Here is a 12,273-nt window from a genome sequence, read left to right on the forward strand (position 1 = left end):
TGGACCCTACCGGTACACCCAGACCTGTTATCTCAAGGTCCAGTGTTCCATCCTGCCTTACAAACACTAAATTTGACGGTTTGGCTATTGAGACCCACGTTCTGAAGAGTCGTGGGCTCTCAGGTCCTGTCATATCTACCTTGATTAATGCAAGGAAGCCAGCTTCCAGGATGATTTATCATAGAGTCTGGAAAGCTTATGTATCCTGGTGTGAATCCAGAGGTTGGCATCCCAGGAAATATGTCATAGGTAGAATTCTTGATTTTCTACAGTTAGGATTAGAGATGAAGCTGGCCTTGAGTACCATCAAGGGCCAGGTCTCTGCTTTATCAGTATTATTTCAGCGGCCACTTGCTTCACATTCTTTGGTCCGAAGCTTTATGCAGGGGGTGATGTGTCTTAATCCTCCGGTTAAAGTGCCCCTAAACCCCTGGGACTTGAACTTGGTCCTGGCTGTGTTACAGAAACAGCCTTTTGAACCAAAAAGTCAGATTCCTTTGGTCTTGTTGAAAAGGAAGTTAATTTTTCTGGTGGCCATCTCTTCTGCTAGAAGAGTTTCAGAATTAACAGCCCTTTCCTGTAAGGAGCCTTATTTGATTATACACAAGGATATAGTGGTACTGCGCCCTCATCCTAGTTTTTTACCGAAGGTAGTTTCTGATTTTCATTTAAACCAAGACATTGTTCTGCCTTCCTTTTTTCCAGATCCCTGTTCTCCGGAAGAGAGATCTTTACATTTGTTGGATGTAGTAAGCAGTTAAGGCCTATCTCGGGGCAACTGCTCAGATCTGCAAGACGGATGTTTTTTTTGTGCTGCCAGAGGGTCCCAATAGAGGACAGGCAGCGTCAAAAGCTACCATTTCTAAATGGATTAGACAATTGATCATTCAAGCTTACGGTTTGAAACAGAAGATTCCTCCGTTTCAGATCAGGGCACATTCCACAAGGGCTATTGGTGCTTCTTGGGCAGTGCATCACTGGGCCTCTATGGCTCAAATCTGCAAGGCCGCAACCTGGTCTTCAGTCCATACATTCACCAGATTTTATCAGGTGGATGTGAGAAGGCATGAGGATATTGGGCGTAGTGTGCTGCAGGCAGCGGTACAGGGTCCTCAGGTCTGATTGCACCCTACTTGGTCGTGGTTCCCCCCTTCTAATCCACTATATTGCATGGCTACAAAACTGAGGTATCCCTGCAAGGGGAGGGATTATATAGGGGGTTGAACTTCCTGATAGGGTGTGCCAGTGTCCAATCACCAGTGATACGCTATATAACCCATCAGTAATTACTGTGGCTCTGTGTCCCGTGATGTCCTTCGAAAGAAAAGGATTTTACAGGTAAGCTGTTTTAAAAAATCCTATTATTTCTTTCATTTATAGATAATTACCATGGTTTTGCTCCTGATGATAGGCTATAAGGCCTTGAAACACATAGAGCTAACAACAACCGAGTGTACATATTTATGAATTGTTTATGGCCGTTCCTTTTCATTAGTTTTCTTTCCTTATCTTATTTCAGTGATCTCTTTGTCTGTCATTAATCTGTATAGTTATTAATTTCAATTCATGTAATCGTGTTTTTAATCATTCCATATATCTTACAATATGTAGTAACTCCTTTTTGGAATGTCAATCAATGTGCAATATTTGGTTCTAATGAATTGTAAAACTGTAAAAATATTGATATATAGTAAAATGCATCAAATAATTTAATATGATAACTTTGACATCCTGAACCAATTGAAAGCTATTTTTTATTCATTTTACTCTATTGCTCCCGTGTGCTTCATGGAAAGTCCCGTCATCTGCTCTCTCTATTTAATATATGGAACCAGGATGGAGCAGGGGACTTGAGTGGCCCTGCTATTACTCATTTAAAGTCCCAATAAACCTTTTTTCTTCTCTTTGTTAAAATATAGTATTAGAATTTAGTGTTGTCCATGATAAATTATTAACCACTTCAGTACAGGGCACTTTTACACCCTTCCTGCCCAGGCCAATTTTCAAGTTTCAGTGCTGCCACACTTTGACAATTACACGGTTATGCAAGACTGTACCCATATGAAATTTATATCATTTTCACACAAATAGAGCTTTCTTATGGTGGTATTTAATCACCACTGGGTTTTTTTTATTTTTTGCTAAATAAATAAAAAAGCCAAACATTTGATTGACTGGGCTGATTGACCAGAGGGGGAGCCAATCAGCAGGTCCAGCGGACCTGATGTCCGCCGGCCACCCACCCACGATCGTTCCCGGAAGAGGCAGAACAGCAATCTGCCTATGTAAACGAGGCAGATCGTCGTTCTTTCAGGGGAAAAGAGAGAGGTCTTGCGTTCTGATAAAGCAGGAACACAGATCTTTCTTTGCCCAGTCAAACCATCCCCCACACAGTTGGCAAGCATTCCCTAGAGCACACTTAACCCTTTGATCGCCCCTGGTGTTAACCCCTCCCTGCCAGTACAGTACAGTACAGTGCATATTTTTAGCACTGATCACTGTATTAGTGTCACTGGTCCCCAAAAAAGTGTCAGGTTTTGTCTGCCGCAATGTCGGTCCTGCTAAAAAATCGCTGATCGTCGCCATTGCTAGTAAAAAAATCCATAAAAATATCCCATTGTTTGTAGATGCTGTAACTTTTGCCCAAACCAATCAATATACACTAAATTGATGAAGAAATGCAATTTTTTTATTTTAATTATTTTTTATTTTTCTTTACAGTTTTTTTTTTTTTTTTCAGTTTTTTTAATAGGATATGTATTATAACAGAAAGTAAAAAATTGGTTTCTTTTTGGTTTTTTTTTGTTTTTTTTTTTTTGTTTTTTGTTTTTTTCAAAATCGTCGTTCTATTTTTGTTTATATAACGCTAAAAATATAAACCGCAGAGGTGATCAAATACCACCAAAAGAAAGCTCCTATTTGTGGGAAAAAAGGACATCAATTTTATTTGGGTACAGCGTCGCACCACCGCGCAATTGTCAGTTAAAGTAACGCAGTGCTGTTTCGCAAAAAATGGCCTGGTCATTAAGGGGGTAAAACCTTCCGGGGCTGAAGTGGTTAAAGTGCTTTGTAGATGGTGAACTATCTTCTTCAATAAAAGTTGCCTGCCAGCGATGCTTGAGTTAAATCTTCCCTGTGCTGCGCATGTGCAGCGTAGTATGCATTTTTTTTGCAATGCCTTGTTTCCAAACACTGGGCTAGCCAGTCAAGTTGGCTGAAGACCCTGAATCCAAAGGAAGACCGGGCAGTGATGAGCTTGGAGGCAATGCATTGCTGGAGGAGAGACAAGTATAGTTTAGTGAAGTTTAGTTCTACTTGCCATTACCACGAAAGCACACAGCAGTAACACCTCCCCAGCCTGCTAACTGGATAGTGAAGGAACAGCACCACAGTAAATGGGTCATACCTGTGCTATCTTCTGTAAGCAAATTTACAGTTCTTCGTTCACAGGCGATAAAAACTGACAGCCCACCAAAAGCCTAACAAGGCAGCCAAAGGGGTCATACACATGTGGCATCAGTGCTTTGCTTCACAGCAAATTTAACGTAGCTTTTTGAGTGGACAGAAGCCAACTGTTAAATTCATGAATTGAAGCCAATTTGACTGCTCTGTGACCCGATTTGTGTCAGTGCCATTCAAAAACGCATTTTAGTCTTAGAGTTGCAGTGCATTGCAGTAGCACGCTTATGGTTAGTGTTCAGACTCCGAAGTTGTCAGCAAGCAAGACCTGGTATACTTGAATGCAAGATGCTTTGAGTTGCTTGTGACCTTTGTTGCTGTGTTTTTTTGTTTTTTGTTTTTTGTTTTTTTTTTATTAACGTATAAAAATAAAATTTGGACATGGCAGTAGGGAACCTATTTTGTTAGTATAAAAAACAGGAATAAACTTAATTAAAAACTGCAACATCATGTACATATCAAAATTCCAATATTGCATATTTTTAAACTGCCCATCAAACGTGTGTTAGCAGCAATAAACAAATGCCTCTGTACAAAAGCCCTAATGCTGAGATTCATTGCAAAAGGAAATGATTGCAGAAAACTAAAATCAAGACTAAAATGAGAAATTTATTCTAAAGCCTCCTACACATGTGCATATTAGGGGCATACAATATGAAATTCTGGCTTTTTTCTGTGCTTGGGAAGCCCAGGTGTTGCTAACAGCCAGCCATAGACTGCTGACTTGTGCTGCTTCTCCCTCTTCCACTCCGAGCTTTGCTGTTACAGGGGATTGTAGGAAATCCCCACCTTTTTCTCTGTGCAGATCTTTTGGGATTGCCCAGAGCAATTCACAGTGTAGGCACTGACAGATCAGAATCGCTCTGGTCCATCCCAGAAGGCACTGCACAGAGAAGAGCGGGGATTTCGGATCCTTGGACCACTGGACCTGCTGCATGGGCACTGGGAGCTCAGCATCCCTGGAGGGGGTATGTGCGATAGGGACCAGGGGGGTAGTGAGCAAAGGTATACTGTATTCACCTTTCCTTTTTTTCTGTAAAGGTGAGCTAACATTTTAAGCTTTAACAAGTGTTGAATTAGGATGTAAGCCAGAAAGCTTCCATTTTTGGTGCTGAACATAAGAACAGGACCTTTGTCTAGCCCTGCAAAGCAGGACTTTGAGACTGTTTTAGGTAGTAAGCTGACATGGCTAACCACATGCATTTATAATTACAAACTTTATAAACAACATTTCTAAAACATTAACATGCATTGAAGTATTGTTTACATATTGTTGATCCCTTTAAAAAGCATCAATATCTACTGTATATAAGCTTTTTGAATCTACAGTACCTATACTGCTATATCTACTAGGAAGACGCCTAATAGATTGGTGTGCAGATACTCAAATCACGAAATAATGTCATATCCGTGTAACCTGTCTCTGCTTCTGCCCTAGCTGTCGATCTCAGAATCTAGTTCTATAAAAGGGGTCTGCTCCCCATAACATGCTTTAATTAATACCAGCAAGTACTGAGAGGGGACCACTGGAACACTCTGCAACCTATCAAACAGCAGCTGGCCTCCACTCAAACTGACAGTTATATTAAACCCTGGAATTTTAGGCAATAAAAAGTAAATGAACTGTTATTTTTGCCATCCTGCTGAAATAAACAGAGCTTAGGACTCCATCCATATGTCAGTGGGAGGGGGGAGCCAAATGTGAGAGACCCACAGAGCAGGGCTTGTATACTAACCTCCATCCACAGCTGTGTATGTGTGCATTGACTCAGCCAATCCACTTGCACTGTACAACTCAAGTTTCCCTTCTACGACCAGCATATTCTGGTTTGTCCTGTAGTTCCGTTTTAAAAGCATTGCTATTATTGATACCTTAAGGAATATATTATATTAGTGAGTGAGAAGATTGTGTGACGTTTCATTAATACTAAATATATCTAGCCTAAAAATTGCTTGTGAAATAACAAAACAAATTGTAAATAGATGGTGAACTAAAAACCATTTTAGAGATAAATCTACGTGTGTGTGTGTGTTTGTGTGAAAGGGGAGGACTTTTTAATTCTTTTAATGTTTTTTTTTTCTTTTCATTACTATGGAGATAGTACAGAGGAAAAAGAATGAAATCTGTATAAATGTATATAAAACTATATAGAAATGCGTTAAGGGTAGATTTAGATGTGCGTTTAAACCTCCCCTTCCTATTTTCCTCTGAAGCCTGATCCACATTGGGATCGCTACTCATAGGCAGTGAGGAAGCGATGTGACGCCTCTTCACTGGGCATGTTTTAAACGCTATTTATGCAGACAAGCTCGCTGTAACCCTGCGTATTGCACGTGGTTGCAGGGCATTTGTGACACTTCCCTATTTGCTTTAGTGTGTCCCTCGCTGATCTCTACATGTCTGGTAGACTTTACCACAGGCACAAAGTATTGTGACCACGGCATGTAATCAAATCTGTCCGCTGCTTTTTGCAGCTTAAGGGGAAGGGGGGACTGTTGGTGGGTGTCAAAAAACACAGCTCAAATGCTTGTTTTTGCCACCCCTAACTGCACACCTAAATGAATTGATTTTTATGCAGACATGAAATGTTGAATTTGGAACAGTTGGTGATCCCATAATAAATCCCTATGGTTTTCTGACCGACAAATCCCTTTAAAAACAATGAACGGGGAGGGGTTTAATTGCTGCAAAAAAATCACTCTTGTGTCGTCAATCTTAGTGTTTCAGGTATCAGTCTTGTTTATTGAATCCACCAATATTTCCAGTATTGAATTTAGGTATTTTGGTTCAAACATATGACAACACTGAGGCTAAATTTGCTTACAGAAGCAAGGAAAATGGCAACAAAGCTGCCCATATCTGTTCATCCAGCTTTTTAATTTTTCACGAGTAATAGGGTCCCTTTCACAATGTTCAGTTTTTTATACGCTTTTGTTCCGCTTAAAGTGAATGTAAACCATCTCCTATACCCAGTGAAGTGAACGGCATCAGATGATAGAGATTAAACAAATCTCCCTATATAAGTTTTACATGTGTATCTACTGTCTTCAGCTTTCAATTTTTTTTCGAAAGTGCACATTGTGTTAGAATTTTTTCTTCATGTTCCAGCAGTGGGAGCGGAGTCTTGGCATACACTATGTGTGAGCTAATTGGAGGAAAGGCACCCCCCCCCCTCCACATAGGCAGAGGAATGAAGATACTTACTGTGAATAGACCAGCTCTCTGCTAATCTATTTATAGCACCTTCCCCGACACAAATTCTCAGCTGCTTTTATCTTCATGAATCGGGTTTACATCCACTTTAAGGGCCATTTCACACTGATCAGTTTTTGATACGTTTTTGTTCAGCTAAACGTTAGGTTCACACCTTTAGTGTTTTTGCGGCCTGCATTTGCATGGCCACGGCAGCTTTATTAAATGAATGGGCTGCGGTGCCTGCATTTCCACAAAAAAAAGTGCATGCACCTTTTCAAAAACGCAGCCACAGGGAAATTGCATTGTCTTTTTGACCATGCGATTTTACTGAAGTTCCTGCACGCACAAATGCTCTGCGTGCTGAGATGCGCGGGGGTGCCTTGCACATCATGTAAGGGCAGTGCAAGTTGGTTGGGTGTGGGAACAGATGCGATACCCGCACACATAGGTGTGCACCTAGGCTAAGGCCCTTTCACACTTTTTATTTGTCATCATATTGACCTACAATGGAAGGTGCTTTTGAAAAACCGCACTAAAGATGCAGCATGCAGAACTTTTCAAAGTGCAGCGCTCCTGCAGTGTGAACGGTTCCATAGGATTTAAAGACCTTTTTCATGCATTTTTTTCCCGCTTTCTAAACCCCAAAATCGTATCAAAAACTTATCAGTATGAAAGGGGCCCTAAACCTTGTAACCTTTGGCCATGAAGTATTTTAAGTAGAGCAAGAGAGTGCATAAAGGTATCAGCTTCCATGTTTTATGGCAGAATCAACAGGTTTTGTTTCTCAATATTGAACAGATATACCAAAACTGTTTCAATGGTAGAATTAAACCTAAAGGGAGCAAATAAGATAATTTTATTGTTGGGTTTTACATGCACTTTAGATTAGTTAATATCAACACTGAGGCTTCCAGCAGAGAGCCCATGATCTATTGTTTCCTTTTCTCTGCTGCATTATAGAATTGCAGAACTGCCTTTTTATAACCTCCCTTGCTAGGTCTGAGCCCAAAGGACTTAGCTGAACTTAAAGTTTCAAGAGGTCATCTTGTCACCTGGCAATTGTGTTCATTCAAGGAGAGAGTGTAGTTCCGTCACCTTGGTGAAAATACATTTGCTATGGAGAGGTGCTCTCAGCTGTTACATGTGAGCTGAATGAAACCTGATCATTGTTGGACCATGTTCTCTCCTTCTGCTTCTATTCAATGCGTCTCTCCTCATTACTTTCTCCTGCCTTCCCTCTTCTCATTCTTTCCCTCTCTCTTGGCCTCTTCCACTCTCCTGCTCCTTGATTGTCTGTTTCTCTGTCTCTCTTCTTGTCACAGTTGTTGTTTTCAGTTTGTTTACTTTACAAGCCTTTTCTGTGTGACTTGGCTTAGCTTTCTGGCACAGGATGTGTGTGACCGGAAGTGTTCAGCCCAAAGCGGGCAGCAAGGGCATCCCGAGGGTTAAAGGCACGGACGTGCAGTATTTTCTCCCAGGAGGCCCTGTGCCCCCCACTCCGCATGCATCCGGTGCCTGCTCCCTTCTGATATCTGTCAGACCTGAGGGGCAGAACAGGATCTTTCCTGGGGTTATGTCAAGTTCACTCCTTTTAACTATTAAAACACTATTTGGCTTTCCAGAGTCCACACTGTTCCCATTACCTCACTGGCCAGCCTTCCCACTGTTTATTTCATCCTTTTTTTTTTTTTTTTTTTCCTGCACGTTTTTGACAGATTTTAGAAGGCTTGAAGATGATGAACCCCTCTGACAGGAAAAGATGGGAAGGGGGGAGACTATAATCTACTGATGGAAATTGGGGGGGGGGGAATTACATATCCGTGGTACAGAGTGTTCTCTCTGACTGCCATCACACATTAAGTGGCAAGATGTTTTGTGTCAGCGGGCGTTTTCTGGTGCAGATCCTTGGCCAAATGAGACGGCTTAGAGATTTGGCACCTGGATGTTCATCTTTTTTTATTTCCTTTTTTTTTTTTTTTTTTTTTTTTTTTCATGGCTCTTCATCTATGAGCATAAACCTGTCTCCTGCATTCACTAACCCTCATTCTGCCTGCATTTCCAGCTTCATTTGTACAGTCTGAATGAACCACCACATGTTTATCCAATTTTTTTAAATGTTTTTATCCCTTTACCATCTTGACCTGAAAACTTTGCTTTCACCTTTAAAATGCAGCTCTGTAAAACCACTTTAATTAGATGACTTGAATAATGGCATTGTGGTAGTAATGCTTAACTTCATTCGTCAGCTCTGAAAGGGTGCCAGGAGTTTTTCCCAGTTCAAATGAATAACTGCTTTCTGCACTGGATGCCATGCTAGTTGGGTGCAGGCACCCCACCGTGTTTTGATACTGTAGGCATGTGTTCTCCCCTGGACCTATCATCACCAGTGGAAATGGGTACTAGAAGCCTCTTGCAGCAGATGATATCCAATGTGTTTGCAAACAGCGACTACCAATATACAATAGGACATCAGAGCTGTTTAGCAACATACATGATGCCCACCTTCCTTTTTTAAAGTGGATCTAAACCCAATGTCATCCTTTCTAAACTACTGCCATAGGGGTTATCTATAAGGATACACATGCCTCCTGCATGTATCCTTACCTGTCAAATGTCTCCCCTCTCTCTGTTATTAGACCCGAAAAACTGCAGATTCTGTGGGTGGGTCTGTTGTCTGGAGCTCAGTGGGTGGAGTCAGTAGACTCCCCGCCCACCTCTACACTCCCCTTATCAATATGCATTTTCTCTGTGTATTTCTTACACTGAACTTCTGCAATGATCTCTAACATCCAGTGAAAAGACAGGAAAGTAACCACATGACTTCAGCATGCCAAATCATGGTGAGGTGTGGAACAGCCAATCCTTGCAGAGCTGCTGAAGAAAGGAGTGGGGGGAGGGAATTTAAAAATACTGCATGTCTCTTAGGCTAATGCACGAGATGTAAATCACCTGTCACTCACAGCAAGGGGGAGTATTTGACAAAGTTTTTCTCAGTTTGTCAAGATTTTTCTCATTGAACAATAAAAGGGGATTGCTCAGAGATGGATTAACTCTGTGTGGCAAGACTGGGCTCAAATGGTAGCAAATGGTATACTCTACACTATGATTAAAAAAAAAAATTGGGTTTACATCCACTTTAATGTAGGTAAACTTAGCAACTAGCTGTGATTGGAAAGTGTTGCTTATTCACTTATTTTTAATGCTAAAGGCTCTACTAACATTAGTGCAAAGAACAATGGTGTGCAATAATCCATATCAAACTTTTCTGTTGAGGACAGCTGAACAGTGGATGACCACTGATGAATGGTTACCGTGGATTATGTTGCAGTTTTAAGGCAGAACTCCATACAAAAAAATTGTAGTTTTTGTTTACCCTAAATCAGAGATCTCCTTTTACTGCTTGTCTGGCCTTGATGGCTCAGAGTCAGCCAAGGATTTCCCTGGTACCCTTTACAGGAATTAATTTTCCTTTTGATAGACCACAAAGGGTTTGATTAATGTGAGCAAATTTCCCTGCAAGTCACTGAAGTGTTCATTTAGAAATTTAACTGTTCCTAATCCTCCTATATCTAGGCCAAATTCTTTTAAAGGCGTCTTGACATGCTGTGCTCTTCTCTTCCACAGGCCTGCACTAGATGTCTGGAGTGTTTTGGCGGAGTTCTGCAACTCATTGACCTGGGTAAACCAGTCCGAGGTGCCTCTTTATAAAGACTCTGATGAGGACCTTTCTCTACTGATACTTGAAGAAGACAGACTACTTTCTGGGTTTGTCCCCCTCCTTGCTGCCCCTCAGGAACCTTGCTATGTCGAGAAAACCTCTGATAAGGTCAGTGCACGGAACTCTGTCCTCCTCCTTTTTTGTCTCACATTGCCTTCTAAGCTCCTCCCTCCATTTTACTTTCTCTCCAAAAATCTTGGGAAGTTTATTCTGAATGCTGATTCCTGTTAAGACTTTGAGGGTGTTGAGGGAAAACTTTGACCTCTTCACCACTGACTTTCAACTCTAATGAAGATTAAAAAGTCCATATATTCCTTTGGGCTTTATGTATGAGGTTAGATACACATGTATGATGGCTGCAGTGCTTACTTGCCTGCTGTATTGTATGTATTTGTGACTTGTGTGTCCTATAGACGAGGCTGTACACATTCTGGCATGCAGAATGTCCCATCATTTCCTTACTTGTTTGAATAAAGCAGCTTACATTGGCAGCATTCTCACTTAGCTCCAAATGGTTTGCATCATGCCTACCCCCTCCCCTCTGCTCACCCTCTTCATCCACCACAGAATTCTCCTCCAGGATATCTGCCAGGGCTCTTTTTTTTTTGTCCTTTCTTTTTTTTTTTTTGAGTAAAGTGATAAATAGCTGACTAGAGAGAAGCAGAAACTGTGTGTGAACTCACAGAAAGATTTTTTTTTTATCCACTTATTCCCTTATGTGTTGTGGCTGCTTGAATCTACTACTTTGCTACAGCGGTCAGGATTACTAGGTTGGCTTGAGCTGGCACTTTAAAGATGATCAAATAATGAAGTAACTTTTCTTTTTAAACAAATGCTGATATAACATCCGCCATAATTTTTCTTATACGTGTGTATGTGTTCTGAGCAAGCCCCTGGGGCCTGATGGCCATCTTATGTAAAAAATGTAAACTGGTGCCAATTTTTGAAATACAGACATGTGAACTGTTTTAATTGATAAAGGATTTGTAAATCTGTCTTAACGCTCCCTCCATTGGCTGCCACTCGCCCAACGAATTAAATTCAAAATACCAACAATAAGTTACAAAGCCATCCACAACTCTGCCCCCAGCTACATCACTAGCCTTGTCTCAAAATACCAACCTAATCGCCCTCTTCGTTCCTCCCAAGACCTCCTGCTCTCTAGCTCCCTCATCACCTCCTCCCATATCCGCCTCCAGGACTTCTCCCGAGCCTCGCCCATCCTCTGGAATTCGCTACCCCAATCTGTCAGACTGTCTCCACATTTATCCACTTTTAGGCGATCCCTGAAAACCTTCCTCTTCAGAGAAGCCTATCCTGTCTCCATCTAACAACTGCACTATTTTCTCCATTAGCTCATCCCCCACAGCTATTACCCTTTTGTATAACTTGACCCTCCCTCCTAGATTGTAAGCTCTAACAAGCAGGGTTCTCTGATTCCCCCCTGTATTGAATTGTATTGTAATCGTACTGTCTGCCCTAATGTTGTAAAGCGCTGTGTAAACTGTCAGAGCTATATAAATCCAGTATATTTAATAATAATAATAATAACAACAACACCAGAACCCTTCCCAGGCAGCATAGTCATGTTCTTAATTTTTCTGCAGACTATACTGCAGTTAAATAATAATCTTACAGCCTGTAATTGGATAGTGAAGGAACAGCAGTACATTGATGAGGTCAACCTTTCCTTAAAGAATATGTTAATCCAACATTTCATATTCCTGATATGTGCCTGCTGTACCATGTACTTGTATGAAAAAGTATCCTGTTCACTTTGTATTGCTTCTCTTGTGTAAAATATCTGGTGTTCTGCCAAGTCCCTCTGCTTTCCTATTAAAAGCTGACCACACTAGGCATGAGAGCACAATGTGGTCAGTTTTCTGCGCTGAGAATCCAG

The 12,273-nt window shown here is 41.1% G+C and overlaps 1 protein-coding gene across 1 annotated transcript in view; it reads left to right on the top strand.

Annotated features, from left to right (window-relative positions):
• Positions 1-12,273, top strand: part of SMG6 (SMG6 nonsense mediated mRNA decay factor) — a 507,574-nt gene that overhangs the window by 303,057 nt on the left and 192,244 nt on the right. The window contains 1 exon segment of the mRNA XM_073616608.1: positions 10,280-10,481. Within this exon segment, the coding sequence (XP_073472709.1) occupies positions 10,280-10,481 (202 nt within the window).

This window comes from Aquarana catesbeiana, linkage group LG02 (assembly GCF_042186555.1).
Source record: "Aquarana catesbeiana isolate 2022-GZ linkage group LG02, ASM4218655v1, whole genome shotgun sequence".
NCBI classification, from domain to species: domain Eukaryota; kingdom Metazoa; phylum Chordata; class Amphibia; order Anura; family Ranidae; genus Aquarana; species Aquarana catesbeiana.